A 23,162-nucleotide genomic window follows, 5' to 3' on the forward strand; every position below is an offset into this window, starting at 1 on the left:
CTCATGAAATCGATTACTGTCTTCTGTTTGGTGTCTCACCGTTTGACACTAAACTAACCTCATGTGCAGTTTATGCTTCAGTTCTCTGCAGTGAAAGCTACTGAATGTATGAACAGTGGGGGAAAGTAACATCAACAGAAGTAGCTGAAGATGTTGCTAAAGCTGGAAGCAGTAATTATTACATCCATCCATCTTATCTGCTTATCCGGTTCAAAGTCATGTTGGTACTGGAACCTATGCCGGTGGCTAATTGTGTTATACATTTCCTTTGTTGTGGTTTTGCAATATTTCAGTCTTCTTTCCTTGTTTGGAGTCATGTTTTTCATGACTTTGTAAAGCTCTAATTTCTCTGTGGGTGCTAAAATACTTCTTTATCTAAAACATACGAGTTTTCCTTTTAATCAAAGTTTCAGTTTCAACTATTTGCCTGCATTCAGCTTTTCCTGCACAGACCTGCCAAGGGCCACAGGTCTAAGCTCCTTTATCATCAGTACTGTTAAAGTATGTGGACAGGCAGAAGTTACACAATGAAACTACAGATTACCACCGTATCCAGTCAAGCTTTACTGTCAGCAGATGTGTTCCAGGGGATTGTCCGTTTCATCTACTTGTCACCAAAATGTAAAAATAATCACTTTGAGTCACTTCATCATGTGGAGGTCACACAGCATCTGGTGTACTTACTGGAGGTCCTGCAAGACAGAGGGAGAAAGAGAGAGTGCTAAGTTTTTATGCAACCATGACAAAGATTCCAGTTAACCCAACAATGGTGTGCAACCAAAATACGTTTCTTAGAGTTGAGTATGAGCAGTGGAGCAACAATGCATTTTTCATGGAAGACTCAAGGTAACTCGAGTAAAAATATCTTTCTGCAGTGGATTCACACTTCAGTGTTAAATCTGTGCCATAATCCTCAGCATGCATACAAGATGTGACTAAATGTCACTGTTCACACGCTAAGGTATACATGGTGACAATGGCATTAGCTCCTTGTGTAGGCTACATCACAGGCTCTACGTAGTTCACCACAACAGTAGGAACCAGGCTTTTAGTTACACTTTTTATTGTCTGGCATGTTTCTGACATAAAATGAAACAAATGCTTGTTAAAAACTCCAAAATAATGTAACTGATTTTTCTATGAGGTAATCAAACATAACTTCTTGTCACTTTTCAACACCACAAGACGCCAATTATTGAGTTGTTTTCTGTCTAGTTACAGCAGTGGCACATGAACACTTTAATCTGTACACAAGTAACCAGATTAACAAGAAATCAAATGCTTCATGTAAACATTCAGAAGATTTTGGTCCGATCACACGTCACCGTTTTCTTCTAAACAAAGCGGATGAGTTATACCAATCGGTAATCAATAGATAAATAAAAAAATCTTTTGGCAATGCAAATAAGATTGATTGGTCAAAAATAGCATTTCTTTAGGGTCTCTAACCCTGTTTACGGAAACCTAGTGCATGTAATATAAAATACTCAAACATCAAGTGAATTTCTCATTGTCCACACATGGTAAAATTATTACGAAAATTCAACCCTTTCAGATTGTGCCAAGTTAATAAACTCGCATCACAGCCTGTCAGCTTTCAAACAGCCATAAAACAGGCCTTTCACAAAAACCGAATTATGTAGAAAGAGCCTGGGATCATTCAACAGAAAGTTACGACCAAAACCAGACACGGGTCACTGAAGACGTCGTCATGAGAGCCACAGCAAGATGAGGAAAACTCTCTGTGAAATGCAAATCCTCACTATTATTCAATCGATGTGCTCCTCAGACTACTCCATCCATACTTGGGTGCCTGCTGTCAGTGAAATTCAAATCCATACGAATTAAATACAATGGAAACAGACAGTTTAGGGTCTAAAATATACTGTTTATGTTGAGGAAATGATGACATTAAGTCACACCAGTTTACAGTTTGAAGCTCGCATAAGAAGATGTTGTTTAAAAGGTTCCCCACTATTTTCTGTTACCATTGTGTCAACACAGCATGCAGACTGGTAGCCACCCCAAAGCTAAGGCGTTACAGCAATTTAAAAAGTCTTACTCTACCCTTCGCATGGCATCACAGTACACCACTCTCATTTTACACTGAATGTTTGGTCCACACAGGCAGCTTTATATTCTCACAGCTTTCACAAAGTCCTGTGTGTGTGTCTTCATCTAATTACAGGGACTACGTCAGAAAAATAATTGCATCTTTTCAGGGATGCAGAACAGACAGTGACAGCTCACTAAAATCACAGCAAACACCGTCAGCAGGTCTACATTTAAAACTAAACATTGTACTAAATAGTGAATAACGTAAATGCTTTATGACTTTCTCCTATTACAGGGGTCTGACAGAATAAATGTTGCTAATTTGTTATTTGCTAAGTGAATAACGTATTTTAAGAGACATAATTTTACATTTTTTTAAAAATTAGAGATATTTCATAAATCAACATCACATCATGTAATGTTGATTTATGAAATTTCATAACTTGAATTCCTACGATTTGATAAGATGATATTTGATTAATATTTTCTTTAGTTTTAAGTTAACTTCAGTTAAAACTGCATCATTTAGGGCCACAAAGAGCCAACTGTTGCATACTGTAAACACCCAGACCCTTTAAATTTAGAGGATTTTCTATTATGATATGAGATCTGGGTAATAAAGTCAAATTACGGCTGCTCCAGTCATTCCTACGATTGTGTTCCACATTTTTAAGGTTACCCTTTACCTCCCTCTCTCTATTTAAGGGTGTGGAAAGCAAACACGAAGGCAAGATTCTTGTTGCATTCTGGCCTGCCATCACATCCTGTTGGCTGGACCCACTCACCCAGGGGACATAGTGTAGAGCACCTTGATCCAAAGGCACTTTGAAAGGCCTGGGGAAGTGGGCTCAAATATAGCACATGAAGTGGCGCCCGTCAAACGAGCTCTGGGCACAACATGAAACAAAGTTTACAGTCATAAACAAACACACACACACACACAAAAAGTGGAATTTATTTGACTGCATTGATATCATATTCCAAGCCTTGTCCTCTGCTGGGTTTAATCCCAACTATTGCTAACACCTGTTGTTTATGCTTATGTAAAAGCAGTGGCGGTTAGCTATGGTCAGAAATAACGATCTAATATTGCCCACCAGCGTTCAGATTCACAGGTGTTTCCCTTTCCCTTGTCTTATTAGACTCAGTCATTTACTGAAAAGGAAGTCTTTCAAGTTCTTAAAGTAACTACGCAAAAATACTGAGACTTGCTGCTATAATAAGATTTAAAACCATTACAAATATTGCCCCGTGCGCCCTGGTGTTTAGTTTGAGAAAATGTGCATAATTCAACACTTTACCTTAATAAAATCCCTTTATTCTCAGTTTATTGTTGTTTGATAACAAGTAATATGATGACTCTCTGTCCCAGAATATTGACCCAAGAATAGCCTGTGCAGTTTCAGTTGTCTAAATATCCAGATCCAAAAACCCACGTCCACTCCTGATATACCCTGTAGATCCACTGTTTTTCCCGTCAAACCACACAGTAGCAGCCATTTTTTGTTGGGCACTTCCTTTGCTCTTTCCCACCATCTGGTTGCCTTTATTTTCACCAGCTTCACTGGTCGGTAACCTGGTGTGTCATGCACTCGTTGCTATAACAAGATTTAAAACCATTACAAACTGGGGTCCTAATGAACTGTACTGTTGGAGATGTTGGTCTATGTTACTAAATCCCACTGACATCAAAGGTGAAACAAAGTGAAAAGCCTGTTTGTGTAATCACCCTCACAGCCAACCAATGATCACTCAACTACACATTTACAGATCTTTACATTTCTGCTTTGTTAATTCACTTTCATGCTTAAAGGATTTTCTGCAGCAGTTGTCTAAACAGTGAACGTCTGTCAGCCTAACTCAGTAAAACGACTCCATTTCTTTTGCACCTTTTTCTGAAATCCCTACAGCCCATACACCCCTGAACATTTGAATCAAATCACAGCTACACTTCCCTCAAAGTGTTTATTATGTGAGGGATATGTCCTACAATAATACATAGAAATCAACAAACCTATGACCTGCTTTGGTGAAAATGACAAGAAAAAAAATCTAGAAAATATGATAAAGACGCAGAGCAAATGTTACTGTGTAACTAGTCTGTAAGGAAAACATTAAAACAGAAGTAACCATCAGATTGTATTATGTGAAGCAAATGACACCCTCGCTTTTAACAGGACGAGACTCAACCTGGTATTTAATCCAGGAATTTACAGGCTCAGTGCAGCAGTGAGTCAAAGCAACAGACACTCTACAGACATTATTAAACAACAGTGTTTACGTCACCCCACTCTCAGGGATTACACCTTCTTTCACCAGCACACCACTCACATTCTCGCTTGGACTAAACTTGTAGTTAGTTCAGCCATCGTGCACCAGTGTCTATCTCTGTGAGTCCCATCAGAGATTTAATACCTCTTTACTTAAAATCAAGAACTCTGTTAACTGGGGATTGTATTTAGAAAACAATGACCTGCCAGTAATATCTCCAAGTGTTCTTTGGGAAGGTGGAAAGGTAGTGTCGTGGGACAAAACAATATCTCACTGTTCTCATAAGAAAAATGAAGCAAAAATTAGAATTAGAAAAAAAAATTGAATCTGCCTGGCCTTCCTCACCACACAAACATATAATTAGCATCCCGAGAAACTAAAACTAGAGTTAAATGACATAATTCAGGAGAAAAAACACTTTCTAGTTCAAAAGACTCAAACGTCTCTAAATTATCATGGAAAAATAAACCATCACCATTAGGTGTAAAAACTCCACGAAAGTCAAAACACGGAGGTCTAGAACATTTTTACTACTATTTCTCTTCTTATAGATGTTTCAGATTGGATCTAATCAAGTTTGCTCGACAGCCCATGGCCGGACCTAGAATAAGCTTTCTGTGATAAAGTAAAAATCTCTAATCTGCCTGTCATAATCCCAAGTATTAATGATCATAACTGCTTTAAAGCCTTAATATAAACACCTCTCTGACAGGCTGGTGGGAATTTCTTCCACCAGAAAATCTTCCCTGATTCACTGTAAACTTAGAGCCATTTGGACAATCCAGATATGTGCCAGAGAAAGAAAAAGCAAAAATGGTACGAAAAAAGAATAAAAATGTTATTCAAGATGGAAACTTGATTTCATTTCAGTAGGTTTCTTAAACACAAACAAATGAAATACATAATTCAGGAGAGATTTAATCTCAGCCAACTTTTTAAAATGTCAGTGCCCCCAACTCATCATTCAATCTCCCTCCCAACCACAGAGTGGGAGCAAGATCTTTTCATCGATCCAGATTTAAACTTCTGGACACAAATAAGTTTTTGTGTAGACAGGTTTGACACAATACTCTGACCATTATTCTGCTGCTACATCTGCTGGACACGAGAAGTTTAAAAAGACAAAACCAAACTGACAAGGCTCACAATGAACTGTTATTGACTCGTTTATGTGAACAAATATGTACAAAAGAACTTCCACACACAGTGAAAGACAGAAAGATGTAAGAGATTTTACCCAAAACGTCCAAGGAAAATGGATTTTTCTCAGCACCTTTGGCCAGGAAGCACCCAACTCCCACAGTGTAACCCAAGAGGGCCTCATTTGCTATAAAATAACCTTCAGGAGTCCACAGCCCTGCGTCATGAAAACCAATGTGTTATACAGCTTGCACTTCCTTTGTACAATGTTACCAACCAAAGGATGTGGTACAGAGGAAAATGGAAAGTCAAGCAAAGACAGATGTTTGGATACGGAGAAATAGGGACGTAATTCTTCCACTTTCATGTTTTCGTATCATTAAGGTGGATTCAAATCTATCCTGTGTGGATTGGAGCCGTTCCCCAAAGCGATGGGGTGAAGAGGCATGGAGTCACTGCAAAGTAAAGCAGAAATATGTAAACAGACTTAGTTAACAAGTGTCTTTCTTAATGCTTGAATACACTCTGTAATAACAGGATGAGCACATGGCAGGTGTTATATAAGCAGACACCAGAGGATCGGGATTAGTCGTCTCTAATGCGCTGAAGACATTCTGGAATTTCCTGAGTTGTGCCGTGGTGTTAACTCGCAGGTGAACGTAAACAGTGGCCAAAAACACGGCAAACTCTCTCCACAGATAATAGGGATGGACGTTAATCAGTTTAAACTGGCAATGCTCAGAAACAGTCTGTTTATTTAGTGATAGCAATGACGATGAAAGCGACATCCTCAAAACTGGAGCAGTGGACTACGTAAAAAGGGCAGGGGTGTGTGTTCGTGGTTACGCCCAGCAGGTGTGCGGGCGCCAGTATAACGCAGCTCCCTCAAGCAGGAACTTTGGTTTCATTTAAATTTTCAACGGGAGGAAGTGCAGCCAGGTCGGCCATCATTTCTACAGTCATTGGTTTCACCACAGTTTGGTCATGTGACCGACTCTCTAGCCTGGCGGGCAAAACATTACTCCATCGTGACGACCAATAGCAGACAGATCAAAAGTTTTTTTTTCTCACCTGTCTCAGTCCAAGACTACTGTGTCATCTATGATGAGAGCATATCCAAAGATATGAACTTACACATTTGGGGGTCTTGTGATCCACATCTGACCTGTAAGGCAGGGTTAGGAGGTGTGTTCACACGTTGGTGACATAATCTACGCCATTCTAGCATCTCTGATAGCACAGCAACCATATGTCGATTCGGCTACGTTAAACTGTAAGACGCTCAAAGGATGGCTGGAGGGCAAAGGAACAAAGGACTGGTGGGCGTGTCCCAGTAGCTCTGATGTCACAGCTGCATGTTGTGTGAAAGCCAGGTTACCATGAAAATTAGAGCACAGCACTCTCTTATTTCCCGCTGGGCTGTAATCCTGGCTCTTAGTTCATCCTGAGACTGTACCAGCAAGAGGCTGGATGGCAGTGGTCGGCTAGCATGAGACAGCCCTCTCTTACCTCCCGGTGCTCACTCCTATATATTTTTAATAGTTTCAGTCTATGAGCGTCATCTTGATAGAAATCAAAATTACACATTAAACAACATTTTTTAACTCAATAACCTCAAAAAAGTCTTACTGTAGCTGTGAAATGTTCTGAATAAGAGATAAGAGATAATAAATTGGAATTTTACGTAAGTCACTTATCATCAGTCAATAATGTTGGAGTCACGTAACACTAACAGGAAAAGCGAGCAGGTATAATGTATAATGGACACATATTTAGACTAACAATGAGTGACTCAGTGAGAATCATTAGCTAACATTAACATTACAGTAAGGTTCAGAAGTAAGAAAATTCATTTTTATTGCACCTTTAAAGCTACAGATCACAAAGTGCTCCACATCATATGAAAACAATGAAAAGTAAATAAGCAATACAATACAAGCTAATACTACTCAAATGCCAGTTTAAAAAGTGTCTTCAGCTGCTCTTTGAAACAGTCCACTAAGCTCACAGACTGAAGACTGGAAAGCAGAGATGTCCAAACAGCGGGGACGCCAAAATAAAGGCTCAGCCTCCTTTAGTTTTTAGTGTAGCTTTGGGGATGGACAACAAGATCAAAACACCGAAGAGTCTGACTGGAAAACTCTGCTAACACAGAACAACCAAAAACGCTGGCTCCATCTGCTCATATCTGTCTTTATATCTTTCAGTGCTGTGGCACATATCACAGCCTGAGGACCAACGTGTCTGGAACCTCAGTCTCCCATGCAATATAAGACATTGTTGTGCCAAGTTTAACAATGATGTGGTGTGAGGATTTAAAGGAGCAATTCATTTTTAAATTGAGTTACCAGGCAGGAAAAATGGTAGCTGACAGACTGCACTATTCAAGCTATTAAAACAGAAGCTTAGGCAGAAAGATAGAGACAGAGACAGGGAGGGAGAGAGTGCAGAAAAACCCTAACAACGGTTTTACCATATGTGGGATGTTGGTTTTTCTCCAGCCTGACACTCTGCACTGCTCTGAACGTGAAAACTGAAAAACAATCTTTGCCTGTGAGATTCTGCCTCCAGTCAGTCAGATTCAAACTAAACCAAACTGTGCAACAGAAAGAACATATAAGAGAGTTTCACTGCAAACTCCACATACTGGAACAGATCATTCTACATGGTGTCATGAAAAGGGAATGGATAATAATTAAACTGGAGTCCATACGATGAGGAGAAAACGCCCCCCTGGCACAACTCTGTGCACTTTATAAATACACTGAACAAAAATATAAATGCAGCACTTTGGTTTTTGCTCCCATTTTCCATGAGCTGAACTTAAAGATCTGAAACATTTTCTACAAACACAAAGGAGCCATGACTGTCAAATATAGTTCAAAAATCTGTCTAAATCTGTGTTATCTGTCGTTCGCCGAGATCATCCATCCCACCTCACAGGTGTGGCATGTCAAGGTGCTGATTGGACAGCATGAATATTGCACAGGTGTGCCTGAAACTGCCCACAATAAAAGCCCACTCTGAAATATGCAGTATGATCACAAAGCACAATGCTACAGATGTCGCAAAACCAGTCAGTATCTGGTGTGGCCACCATTTGGCTCACACAGTGCAACACATCCAATGAAGATGTGTTGCCTGTGTGAGGCAAATGGTGTGCATTGGGCATAGAGTTGATCAGGTTGTTGATTGTTGGTCCACTCCTCTTCAATACTTGTGCAAAGTTGCTGAATATTGGCAGGAACTGGAACACGCTGTCGTATACGCCGAGCCGAGCGTCCCAAACATGTCTGGTGAGTATGCTGGCCATGCAAGAACTGGGATGTTTTCTACTTCCAAGGAATTGTGTACAGATCCTTGCAATATGGGGTCATGCATTATCATGCTGTAACATGAGCTTATGGTCATGGATAAATGACAAAGGAGTTGATAGTGGACTTCCGGAGGTGCAGAGAAGTACACACCCCCATCACCATCAACGGCGCTGCTGTGGAGAGAGTGAGCAGCTTCCGGTTCCTTGGTGTACATCTGGCTGAGGATCTTACGTGGTCAGTACACACAAACAAAACAGTGAAGAAGGCGCAGCAGCGCCTCTTCTTTCTCAGGAGACTGAAAAGATTCGGCATGAGCCCCCGCATCCTCAGGACCTTCTATCACTGTGCCATTGAGAGCATCCTCACTGGATGCATCACCACCTGGTATGGCAACAGCACCGCCTACAACTGCAAAGCTCTCCAGCGAGTAGTGCGGTGCTCTGAACGGATAATTGGAGGTGAGCTTCCCTCCCTCCAAGACATCTACAGGAAGCGCTGCCTGAGGAAAGCGGGGAGGATCATCAAGGACTCCAGTCACCCCAGCCATAAACTGTTCAGACTACTTCCATCAGGAAGGAGGTTCTGCAGCATCCGGTCCCGTACCAGCAGACTGAGAGACAGCTTCTTCCATCAGGCCATCAGACTGCTGAACACGTCATAGACACCTCAGCTTCACTACTGGAACTTCAACATTATGCACTCCATACTGTATATAAATGCCACTTGTTTTGCACATATTCAACTCTGTATATTTTATATATTTTATTATTATTATTATTTTTTTTTTTTTTTTTACTATTTAATTTGTAAAAATGTGTATACACACACACACACACACACACACACACACACACACACACGTAGGAAAATATTTAGTATACACATCCAGAAATGCATACACTATTATATATTGTACATATATTTATTAGTTTCAGGTTGGCCATTCTTGTATTTTGCTCGTTTGTGTTGTTGTGTTTGCACATCTCTGTTGCTTGTGGGGCTCGCACACAAGAATTTCACTCGCATGTGCTGTGCCAGTGTGCCTGCACATGTGATGTGACAATAAAAGTGATTTGATTTGATTTGATTTGAAATGATAACCCCACCGCCACCATGGGCCACTCAATCCACAATGCTGACATCAGCAAACTGCTCATCCACACAACGCCACAAGCTGTCTGCCATCTGCCCTGCACAGTAAAAACATCTGTCAACAGAACACCTCTCCAACGTGGCAAACGCCATCAAATGAGAGCATTCGCTCACTCAACGTGGTTAAAGTGACAAACTGCAGTCAGGTCCAGACCCCGATGAGGACCACGAGCATGCAGATGAGCTTCCCTGAGACGGTTTCTGACAGTTTTTGCAGAAATTCTTTGGTTATGCAAACCGATTGTTGTTGCAGCTCAAGGTTCAAGGTTCAAGGTTCTTTATTTGAACCTTGAGCTGCAACAACAATCGGTTTGCTGTCTGGGTGGCTGGTCTCCACCTGGTCGACCATCCTGGAGGTGAACATGCTGGATGTGGAGGTCCTGAACTGGTGTGGTTACATGTGGTCTGCGATTGTGAGTCCGATTGATGTACTGCCAAATTCTCTGAAACACCTTTGAAGATGGCTTATGGCAGAGAAATGAACGTTCATTTCACAGGCAACAGTTCTGGTTGACATTCGTGCAGTCAGCATGCCAATGGCACGCTCCCTCAAAAGCTGCGACATCTGTAGCATTGTGCTGTGTGATCAAACTGCATATTTCAGAGTGGGCTTTTATTGTGGGCAGTCTCAGGCACACCTGTGCGATATTCATGCTGTCCAATCAGCACACCTGTGAGGTGGGATGGATGATCTCGGCGAACGAGAAGTTCTCACTAACACAGATTTAGACAGATTTGTGAACAATATTTGACAGTCATGGCTTCTTTGTGTTTGTAGAAAATGTTTCAGATCTTTAAGTTCAGCTCATGGAAAATGGGAGCAAAAACAAAAGTGTTGCATTTATATTTTTGTTCAGTGTAGTTTGGCTACCTCTGCCCTCCCACGTCGTCGTGTTTCAGTGAGATCAAAGCAAAGGTTGCATTTCATCTTCTGTAGATACACAAGAAAACCTTTTCTTAAAACATCAAACTTCTTAAAAAAAGAAAAGAAAAACAAAGTGGGGGCCACTGTAAACCTGGACTCCTGTCAGGTTTCAGAAGGGTTGCAATCTTGCGTAGGGCTTGGAAATCAAAATGATATAACACTAATGCTACAAGAAAAACAAGAGCCTGGTTATTGGGCTTATTTTATTAGATAACTGTAGCGGGTGTGGTTTGTGGCTCCGCGGCATGGGGGAGGTGGTGTCTGGCTTCAGGGGCAGCGCTCGGGGAGGCAAGCCGGCACAGCTGGTAATAATTGTTTAATCTTGCCTTCCTGATTTAGTAGCACGCTGGGACCTCGAGAGGACAAAGGATGTGCAGAGTGGCAGTGTGCAGAGTAACGAGCACTGTAAATAAAAAGAATTCACAACTGTGTGTGTGCTGTTGTGCGTGTGGTGGTAACTGATAGGTGTTACAGTGGTGCCCAGCTGCCCACAACAACATGTCTGACCTACAACAACGGTGGCTTTGACAGTAAACAGAAACTTTATTAAACTGTAGAAAGAGTAGCTGAGAGCCGGTCTGTGGCTCCACTGCAGAGGAGGTTGGTGCAGTGAGTTCAGAGGGCAGTGCCAGGGAGGCTGCCAGGACAGCTGGGGCTGATTGGCTAATCGAGCTCTTCCTATATTTTGGGAGTTCACTGGTACTGGAGGAGAGAGTTGTGCTGGGAGCAAGACAGCTGAAAACTGCACCAGTAGTCTGATCAAGTGAGCACTATAAATAAAACGGCACCAACGCTGCAACATTGTGTACACGTCGGGTCCTTTAGTCACACAGTCCAGTGTAACAGTGCAATTTAGCATTTCTGTGTTTGCTGTAATCAAACCCTAACAGCAGGAAAACGTGTTCTGATTCGTCAGTTAGCTTTTTTTGTTATTTGAATTATTTCATATCCATCAACTAAGCCAGAGTCCCCAGAAAGAACCCACCCAAACATGGACGAACATGCAAACTCCACACAGGGAGGCCCCAAAAAGATGGTGGAGTCGAGCACCTTCATGCTGTGAGTGCTAACCACTGTGCTGCCTGAAACGATGGCATAAATACTGAATAATAATGATGATGTTACATCCTCTGAACTCACATGCACATGTAAAATACCGGGCACAAACAGTTAAACTGATGTTCGCCTGAAAATTCAGTTGAATTCAGTTTATATAGTGCCAAATCACAACAATGGCCATCTCAGGGCCGTGCACACTGTAAGGTGGAGACCCTGTAACAGAGAAAACCCCGAATTTATTATGTAAAAACTATAAATACAGCAATCTGTTTCCAATCTTCCACCTAACTACTGTATCTAATGTGGCTTAAGAACTAATTCAACATTCAATAAATATCTATGTATTACTTTGTGCAGTTTTCCACAGCAGGAACAGCTAACATATCAAACATGATGGAGATATTTCATCACCATCTTGTTACCCAAAGCTTGTCTGCAAGTCTGGAATGATAATAATAAAAAAAAAATCAGGCTCTTATTGAAAGGCTTAGAATCTGCCCATTTCCTAATTTTAACTAGAAAAACACTCAAGAACACTTTACAATAACAAAAGCACAGTATGGATGAAATACCAGTTGAACCCATCACAGAATTAAAAGACAATACATCATAAATTTAAAATCAAAAGAATAGGCAAGCTTAAAAAGATGTATGTTAAAGACAGGGATCAATGCTGAGAGATCCAACGACGAGGGGCCACTCGGCTGAACTTGCTAAAGTTCACATAGTATAATAAAGGTAACAGAGGAGGAGGGTCTCGGAGTACAGGAAGGAGAGGTGTATGTGAGAAGATCAGTGATTTGGAGGTGTGAGATTATAGACAGATGTGAAAGTAAGAGGCTGAATAAGCAAAGCTGTTAGAGGACAGGAATAATACGTTCTGTGGAAAGGTTCTGGTAATCACATGAGGGGCTGCATTTTGGACCAGTCTTTGGAGACATTCATGTGGTAGGACAGAGGGGATAGAATTACAATAATCAATGCGAGATGTAACCAGAGCATGTTCAAGAACACTGTAAGCTGTGAAGGGTGCAGCCGACTAATATCACGTAGATGGAAATGTGCAGACTGAGTCATATTATTGATACATCATCTCTTAGCTGGGTGGAAGGACAGATTTGAGAACTGGGAATGCAGAGTGAGAATTGATCCCATTTATCCAGAACAGTTTGGGTTCCTATCAGAAGAACCTCTGTTTAACTTGAGAAAATTAGCAGACAACCACAATTTAGTCTCACGTAAGCAGTCGGAGACAAAAGAAGGTGGAAAGGTCAGGTTAGGCAGAGTGGCATGAGAATGAAAATGAATGCCAGAGTTCCCAAAATGTGACCGAAAGGTGAAAGATAAATAAATCCAAGGGAGCCGTCAGGAACACCACTGAGAACTGGACCAACTGTGATCTGAAGTTATTTAACTTTACTGACTGATTACGATCTGAGATCATATGTTGGCTTCCTGTTGAATCCAGAAGCAAAATCCTTCCTCCTTTGTATTATCAGGCTTCATCTTATCTTACAGACCAGATAGCCCGACTCCAACAGAGCACGCTCAGAATGCTGGCTTACTTTGAGTTTTCAGGCCCCTCTTCTGTGGGACCAGCTCCCAGCTTGGATTCAGGAGGCAGAAACTATCTATTAGGATTCAAGCTTTCCTTTTTAATAAAGCATATAGTTAGGGCTGGATCAGGTGACCCTGAATCCTGCCTCAGGTCTGCTGCAGTAGGTGTAGGCTGCTGGGGGACTCTGCTGGCTGACTGTTTCTTCTTCTGTTAGCCCCTTTCAGTCACATTGTGTTTGATTAATGTCTGGCTCTCTTCCACACCATGTCTTCTGTTTCGTCTCCCTCCCCTCACTGAGCCTGGTTTTAGTTTTATTCCTGTTAAAATGACGTTTTTTCTTCCCACTGTCCAAAGTACTTGCTGATAGAAGGTCGTCTGATTCTTGGTCTCTATTATTGTGGGGTCGTGACCTATACCAGTATTCAGCGACTTGAGGTGACTGGTGTTGGGTTTCAGTGGTACAAAAATAACACTTAAGTGAAATTAACTGAATTAAATAATGTGACGTGCCAATGATACCAATGATACGGTGAGAGACTGTCAGAGGTGTAGCACAGCTATGGTTAACAGCCCACAGTGTGATGTTGACTAGAGCTGTCTCACTCCTGCCAAGTGTTCAAATAGATGACTCGAAGTAAGGTGAGAATAGAGCTGCACAGCAGCAGCTTTTCTAGACTGGGATGGTAAATTAGCATTTGGACTATAATTATTTAGACTGAAAGGGTTTCCGTCAAGTTTGTTAAGAGGTGGAATTATCACAGCTGTTTTAAGAGGTAGAGGAAAAAAGCCGGAGATTAGGGAAGAGTGAATAATGTCAGTTATCAAGAGAGCGAGGATAAATAGGATTTAGCCAACCTAGTGGGAAATGGGTCAAGGTGGCACGTAGATGGCTTATATTTCTTAATAAACCCAAATATTTCCTCAACCGTCAGACATATGAGATTAGAAAGGAAGGAAGAGGGGATCATACTGTGTAATTATGTGTGGAATTACCTGGCGGAGCCAGCTGCTGATGGATATGACTAATTTTAGGGTTGAAAAAGGCCAAATAATAATATTACACTAATAATAATAATAATAATGGATTGCATATATAAAGCACTTTTCGAGACCCTCAAAGCGCTTTACAATTCCACTATTCATTCACTCTCACATTCACACACTGGTGGAGGCAGCTACAGGTGTAGCCACAGCTGCCCTGGGGCAGACTGACAGAGGCGAGGCTGCCATATCGCACCATCGGCCCCTCTGGCCATCACCAGTAGGCGGTAGGTGAAGTGTCTTGCCCAAGGACACAATGACCGAGACTGTCCGAGCTGGGGCTCGAACCGGCAACCTTCCAATTACAAGACGAACTGCCAACTCTTGAGCCACGATCGCCCTACTCGGTACAATAAAACATGTACATCTTAGAACTATGGAAAAATACCAGGAGGTAACAGTTCAATATTCTTCATGTAGCGCCAACTAAGAACAACAGTCCTCCCAAAGGAACTTTATATTGTAAAGACCCTACAACAGAGAAAAACCTCAACAATCAAACGACCCACTATGGCCGAGCACTTTGCAACAGCGGTAAAGGAAAGTTACAGTAGGCAGAAATCTTCGTTCAGGCAGGGGCAGCTTTAAGTTTGTGACTTTGAGTCCTGTGTTTGGGTCTAAGCCCTGCCTGCTACACAGCTCACCATGGCATGAAGTCTGATTTTATTCCTTTATTAGCCACTTCAATAAAGTCTTATAGGAGGAAGCTGACCCAGATGATTTAGCTCCCATATAAAAACCTCTCATCATTCAATGTCATTCAAATGAACAAATACAAAACCCTCCCAAAAGAGGGAGAGATGCTCATAACAATAACAATAAAATTAGACAAAAATAGATGTAATACAAAGCATTCACTGTCATATCAGTTCAGCAATGACAGAGGAACACAAAATTATTCTTTTATGGTAACTGCAGTAGATGCCGAGTGTGTGCTGAACTCTGCAAGAGTTCATGTTTCCCTGTTGCCTCCTATGAAATGCGTTCCAAGGCTTTTCTGGTAGAATAATCAACTTTTGCAGCTTTTCCTAGAGCTTGCTTTAGTACTTAGTGATCAGAAAAACAGGAAGCTCGATGGATGAACTGGTGCATGGAGGACCACACCAGAGGTGGCTTTTCTGAAGTCTTGAAAGATAGATTGACATGAATATTTGCTTTGTAAAGACTTGGCTGAACTTTGTTTCCAGTCATATTTTGAACATGTTAAATCTGTGCCAGTACCACAGTGTTACACAACAATGCAACATGAGCACGTCAATAGAGCCTCATTCAGTTCACAAAAAACGCTTCAGTCTCCCCTCATTCCAGCGCTCCGACCTGCAGTAGTCAGCTTCAGGGCTGAGTCTCTGGAAAAGCCATAGAAATCCTGCCACATTCTTCAACTCACAGCAGAGACCTGACATGTTAACGTCTTTACAAGACAACAAGAAGCAAAGAAGTAGCTTATATGTGGGAATGCGCCACATTTTTGCAATACTGAGAGAAATCTTAGGCAGTCTGGATCCATGTTCATGTTCAAATAACAAAGATTCCTTTCAAGGAAGAAAACGAGTTTGTTTTTATAGACTGGATAAAATCTGTTTTACAGTTCATTAAGAAACAGAAGTTAGCTTTATAGCACACTACCCTCTGTTTTTACAGGTATCACAAACTGGCAGAATATGAGCTGCAAGAAGGGTATTTCAAATGCTGAAACAAGATTTACCAATATAACAGGGGACATGGACAGTTAGTCTATTTCATTATGTTTAAAATGCTTCTTACAGGTTTCTCTGTCTGAATTAAATAACTTTAATTCCAAGCTGATCAATGACAAGTAAAGCTGTGATGGTCATGGCCTCAAAGGATTCATATTGCTGCTGTTGAAGTGCTGGTATGAGTTTAACAGGAAGCTGCAAATCTGTCAAATTTACTCTGTGTCTCTTCTCCATGGAGTCATTTAAATCTAACAACAGGTTTAATTCGTTACAAACCAATATAATTTTAAATATAAGGGTTTTAACAGTGCTGTCATCTAACAGGCATACTTTAACAGGTTGTGAGTCTGTAGTTTTATCTTTGATATCCAATGTTCAGAACAACAGGACAACAGTAAGTGACGGCACCCTCAGCATTCTGGGAACACAATTGAGAGTTCTCTATCATATTGAGACTCCGTTACTCCATATTGACGGGGTACGACCCCCCCCCCCTTGGTTGTGGCGTGTGGATACTTCTCTAAGACACTCTGGCTAGCACGGCGACGCCCACAGCTTGCGTATAAAACAGCTGCGCCGATGTGAAAAAGGTGATCGTTTGATCTCCACTAGTGTATGTGCGTGTACCTATGTGTGGTACTGTGTGAGGGTGTGTGTGGAAGTTGTGTTTGCCTGTGGGAGCATGTCTCAGTAGCTGAATGCTGCCTATCCCCTAACCACTCAAAACAAAATGCCAAACACAAAAATCTCAGCTGCTGTGGCTCCCGCTGCTGGCGCCGGCTCTCTTGCACACCCGGGCACTGAGCTGGTTGACTTTGAGGTGCAGTAGCAGGGACTTTCATTGGGACCCATCTCTGCTGAATATGGCATCATCCCCCAACCATGGCTGGCTCTAGAGTGGACCAACTTTAGAGCTGGCTCCTGCACAGGGTCCTTATCATGGATAGAGGTGACCATAGCTGGTTCTGGATGAGTGTTGCTTAAGAGTCCAAGCCAGGAAAAAATGGTTTTGTCCAGATTGCACAAGGCCTCGGCAGCCAGGGAGTCTAGCAGAAGTTAATTCTCTTGGATCTGGTAGAAATGTGACCTGGGCTATTTTCTGGTCTGTGTTTACTGGCCACTAGCAGTCAAAGGTCGATTCCAGCAGCAGAAGACCCCAAAAAGGATATCAAATGTTGTCAAAACAAAAGCAAAGCCAGTAGGCACCAAACAAACAGCATCAAGCAAACAGTGTGGTGATGTCGAGTTGTTTATAACATATTCACCAATTCAGTTACTTGGGACGATAATTACTAAATGCCTATAGAAATACATGTTTGTCTCATTATTAATATCATTTCACATTATTTCTAGTAAAATAATACAGCACTTAATATAAATGCATCATTTATGTGATTTTCTATCTGAACAAACAGTTTGTAGTAAACTTTGCTCGGTTGAGATCTACAAGTTGCGTGTGTGTAATAAACTGCGTAACAGATTATTGTAATTATTAAACCCAATTACCAGTTACTAGTATAAGATGTTTCACATAATGTTACATATAAACAATTAATAACAGTACTGAATATTTGTATTAGAACAGGGTTTGACTGTATTATTAGGTATTGAAACAGTTTTTACATCTGCAAATATAAATGAAATCTCATCTAAAAGCTTCAAAACTGCATCATAAAAGGGGAAAATGTCTCTATTTTTATGAGCTGTTGGAATTCTGTTATTTCTTTTTACTTTTCGGTACCCTGCACGCTTATTGTTTTAACTGATTTTTAAACAATGCTGTCAGTCACATGTGGCTTGATGCAACAGCCTGCATGCACATAATTACACCTGTAGGCTGCTGGACGTGCATGGACAATTATTCTGTTATCAGACTGACAAATACAACTGTTCCTCTAATTGTGTCTTAAACCTTCCTCCAACATCCCCAAAGACTCTCAGAGGATTATATTCAAATCAAATCAAATCAAATCACTTTTTATTGTCACATCACATGTGCAGGCACACTGGCACAGCACATGCGAGTGAAATTCTTGTGTGCGAGCCCCACAAGCAACAGAGATGTGCAAACACAACAACACAAACGAGCAAAATACAAGAATGGCCAACCTGAAACTAATAAATATATGTACAATATATAATAGTGTATGCATTTCTGGATGTGTATACTAAATATTTTCCTACGTGTGTGTGTGTGTGTGTGTGTGTGTGTGTGTGTGTGTGTGTGTGTGTGTGTGTATGTGTGTGTGTGTGTGTATACACATTTTTACAAATTAAATAGTAAAAAAATAAAATAAAATAATAATAATAATAATAATAATAATAAAATATATAAAATATACAGAGTTGAATATGTGCAAAACAAGTGGCATTTATATACAGTATGGAGTGCATAATGTTGAAGTTCTAGTAGTGAAGCTGAGGTGTCTATGACGTGTTCAGCAGTCTGATGGCCTGATGGAAAAAGCTGTCTCTCAGTCTGCTGATACGGGACCGGATGCTGCAGAACCTCCTTCCTGATGGAAGCAGTCTGAACAGTTTATGGCTGGGGTGACTGGAGTCCTTGATGATCCTCCCCGCTTTCCTCAGGCAGCGCTTCCTGTAGATGTCTTGGAGGGAGGGAAGCTCACCTCCAATTATCCGTTCAGAGCACCGCACTACTCGCTGGAGAGCTTTGCAGTTGTAGGCGGTGCTGTTGCCATACCAGGTGGTGATGCATCCAGTGAGGATGCTCTCAATGGCACAGTGATAGAAGGTCCTGAGGATGCGGGGGCTCATGCCAAATCTTTTCAGTCTCCTGAGAAAGAAGAGGCGCTGCTGCGCCTTCTTCACTGTTTTGTTTGTGTGTACTGACCACGTAAGATCCTCAGCCAGATGTACTCCAAGGAACCGGAAGCTGCTCACTCTCTCCACAGCAGCGCCGTTGATGGTGATGGGGGTGTGTACTTCTCTGCACCTCCGGAAGTCCACTATCAACTCCTTTGTCTTTGCGACGTTGAGGGTGAGATGGTTGTCTTGACACCAGTGGGTCAGGGCGCTGACCTCCTCCCTGTAAGCCGTCTCATCACCGTTGGTGATAAGACCCACCACTGTAGTGTCGTCCGCAAACTTCACAATGATGTTGGAGCTGTTAGTGGCTGTGCAGTCGTAGGTGTAGAGTGAGTACAGGAGAGGGCTCAGTACACACCCCTGTGGAGCACCAGTGTTCAGTGTGATGGGGGATGAGGTGATGCTGCCCAGTCTGACCACCTGGCGTCTGTCAGACAGGAAGCTAAGGATCCAGCTGCAGAACTTCTGGTTCAGTCGTTATGCTGAACCAGAAGTCAACTTGGCTCACACACACACACACACACACACACACACACACACACACACACACACACACACACACACCTCATGCTTTCAAGCTAAATCCTGACATTGCCATGACTCTTAGCAATAAGCTATTGCAGTTTTAGCTTCTCTTTGTCCTCCTGCAGCCAGTTAAAAGGGGAAAAACGCTAATTCTCAACTCCATCCCTAAAAGTGCTTTGGAAATGTGATGGCAGAAAGCCTGCATCTGTTATTATAAGAGCATACTCCCTGTGGGTTTGCTGAATCACTCTGATACCCACAGGATGTCTGGACTAAAGCTACAGGGGCCTCACAGCCTGTATTAAACCAAATGGGAGCACGTGTGTTTGTGTCATAGCTTACTGTCTTGATAACTTACAGTATGTAAATGCTGGCTTTGTGTTTCCTGTAAATAGCCACTAAACAAACATATCTTGATCACTAGCATGATTTTGCAGAGCTGATGGGGCGGTTTGATGATAAAGAAGTCGGTGTTGGTCACTGCACAGTCTGAGGTTTCATCTGTTTTTACCAAGGAAACAGCCCACGACCCCTCAGCGTCTCACCACAAACATCTGGAAAAATGCTTATTTAATTAGTAATAATGATCATTTAATGTTTATTGACTGGGCTTACTAAAAAAAATGGAATACATGTTATTTTATATTATGATATGAAACAGCTGATTAGGCCTTATGTTGTGATAATGAGTATCTGCTTAAAAATATCCATTAGCTTTGAGACAATCAGGTGTCTTTAGCAGCTGTGAACATCAGTGTAGAATCACAAACCTATGACAAATATATGTATAGAACTATTACATTTAACTAAAATAAGTACAATTATATATTTGCTTATTTAAACAGTATGCATTTTTTAATTTTAAGACAAACTATGAAAAATCAATTAGAGCCTTCAAGTCCTGGGGTGTTTTCACATCTGCTGTATTTAGTCCATTTATACTGAACCCTGCTTTGTTTTCCCATTTGGTGCAGTTTGTTTGTGCAGGTGTGAACACAGTAATCACAATCAGACCGTTTGGAGGAGGTGGTTCCAAAACTTCATTTATGGTGTACGTTACAAACGTCCCACAGCTATGTATGCTTTGTATTCTCAATGCGGGAAGGCATTATAGAGGTCTGCACAGGATAGCAAGTAGCTGTGAAATGAATCATCTGTGTTATCCAGTAGTCCAAAACCCATCGCCTTCATCCTGAGTTTAGACACAACTGAACCCACTGAACATTCTCAAGTGTTTTATATGATGCATTTGGTTCACTTGGATTTTTCTCTGTGTGAAAATGAACCAAATCGTGGGAAAAGCTACAAGTTTACTCATCAACCAGACTAAACAAAGTATAGGTGTGAAAACACCGTGGGCTACTGAAACATGTAGAAATAAGTCAAAATATGTCAAAACTGAAGCTTGAACATTCTGGGTGGAAAATGTGTATAACAAGATTTAGAGGCTTATATATCTTGGTCCCAGATACCGAGTGTATATTCACAGGTGCTTTAGGGTCCATGCCTCGGCCAATGATGGCATGGTAACGTTGTAGCATAAATGGCATTTTCGGAAATGTTTTCCAAAAGATTTCCTCAACAATTCAAATGAAACAGATCACAATGCAGAGAGTTTCTCAGACTGGATGTGAAAGTCCTGCTCACCAAGTACAGGATGACGTAAAACATTAATGATCTACTGTTAATACTTAATATTTACTGCTGCAAAAGAGCTTGTCATATTCACACAGGGAATATTTAACACTATCAAAAACCTAAAATGTGTGAACATGAATTAACTGTAAAGCTGTGAATTTCTAAGGTTGCAAACAGCCAGCAGAAACAGATCTAATGGGATAATGTGAATGAGCATGCTGGCTAAACACCAGATCAACCTACAATAACGTTAGTACTCAAATCTGTGGCCGGCAAGCTGGTTTGATTTTAGAACCATCTGGAAAACACCTTTGCAGTCCATGGGAATAACATGTGACTCTGAAAATTAGGCGGAACTGCTTGTGTATTTGGCGGTCTTTATTCAGCACAAACATACTTCAGTGTTCTGGACTGAAGTACTTGAAACATTGTCTGGACCAAGTTGGCAGCCTGGTAGTCAGGTTATAAACAAATCTCCAAGTTAGTAAAACTGATTGTCCAAAGTGTTGGTGGAAAATATCCATCACGGTTTTCAGGTGCACTTCCTGTTTCATATCTTTTCTGCTGTGGACAGATTTTAGGTGCCATCCCAGCGGCTTTAATTTCTTTCTCTGAAACCAGCTGAGAGTTTCCTTGGCTGTGTTTGGCATCATTGTCTTGGTGAAACTTCGTTTCATCTTTATCATCCTGGTAGATGGCAGCAGATCTGTCCTTTTTAAATTCACCCTTCCTTTAAATATTTAATTCATTTCAGTTTTGGTGATACAGCGCCAAATCACAACAAGAGTGACCTCAAGGCAATATATGAAGCGTCCCAGTGCTGTACGCTAAAACCAGACTCACACCATTATGTTCCCAACGCCTGCCTGAGGCAACTGAAAACAGCATGTGATGAGGAATAGAAAACGTAATAATCACGGATACCGCTGACAGACAGAGGAAGTAGCTGACATCAAGAAATCCTACAAATACAAAAACAAAACTAAAACTGAACATGAAATAAGAAAACCTTACACTTAAATTTACATTGTAGTCTATAAGCCAATTTATTGTTAGTCTTCAAATGTTCCATTTTCTGGAAGGCACCATGAAGAAAACATATAAAAAAACAACTACATTGAATTGAACTGGATCCAGTAACCATGACAATGGCAGACAAAGGATCGGACAGCACCAGTAATTCACAGCTACTGGCTAAAGAAGCTAACTGCACTCCATGAGCAAGTGGCAGCACAAACCAGCTGCTAATGGACAAGATGCACCGGGAAATGCCAACTGAAGGCCAGACTGTCCTGGTCCCAGCATAAGGGCCGGTCCGATCCAACTACCGGCTAATAGCCAACGTAGAAGCTCCAATCAGGCATCTAATGTGAACAGGCACATGATTCAATACATGAGCACAAGTTACCTCCAAGTGCGGGATTTACCAAGGAGATGCTCTGTCCCCACTGCTGTTCTGCACATGCCAGAGAAGCCTGAGCCAGACCGACAATGGTTACCAACTACAGAATGGCACAATAGTTAACCACCTCCCTAAATGCATTACATCAAGCAGTATGTCAGGAGTGAATGAGACATCGACTCACTGGTCCATACCACCAGGATCTACAGCAATGACAGAATGTCACTTGTAGTCAACACCTACGACCTTCTGGCCATCAGATCCAGTGCTGAGATAATAAGATGGCGAAAGGAGAAGATAAAAGCCACTGACATCAAGAAAAGGAAGGTCCTTACCACGTATGGAGAGTTTCACCCCAAATCCAGCACCCTGAGACTGCACGCTAAGTGAAAGATCCATGAGTACGTTAGGAAGTACTGATCATGTGACAGTAACATCAGGAAGAAGCATGAGAAATACCAAGTGCTGAGAGCTGGAGAACACACAGTGGGCATGTGCAAAGCAAGGGTCTAGCTGTTATTGACAGTTGTCTCCAAAACTGTAACATGTATCA

At 41.5% G+C, this 23,162-nt stretch overlaps 1 protein-coding gene across 1 annotated transcript in view; it reads right to left on the reverse strand.

Moving 5' to 3' along the window:
* Positions 1-26: 26 nt before the first annotated feature.
* Positions 27-23,162, reverse strand: part of LOC146694820 (collagen alpha-1(XIII) chain-like) — a 41,406-nt gene continuing 18,270 nt past the window's right edge. Inside the window, exon 3 of the mRNA XM_085476766.1 lies at positions 27-692. Coding sequence (XP_085332892.1) covers positions 661-692 — 32 coding nt within the window. The 3' untranslated portion in view covers positions 27-660. The remainder of the gene's footprint in view (positions 693-23,162) is intronic.

Source organism: Copadichromis virginalis, linkage group LG13 (assembly GCF_057382275.1).
Source record: "Copadichromis virginalis isolate Kocher_CV1m ecotype Utaka linkage group LG13, C_Virginalis_male_GT1.1, whole genome shotgun sequence".
Classification (NCBI taxonomy): Eukaryota; Metazoa; Chordata; class Actinopteri; order Cichliformes; family Cichlidae; genus Copadichromis; species Copadichromis virginalis.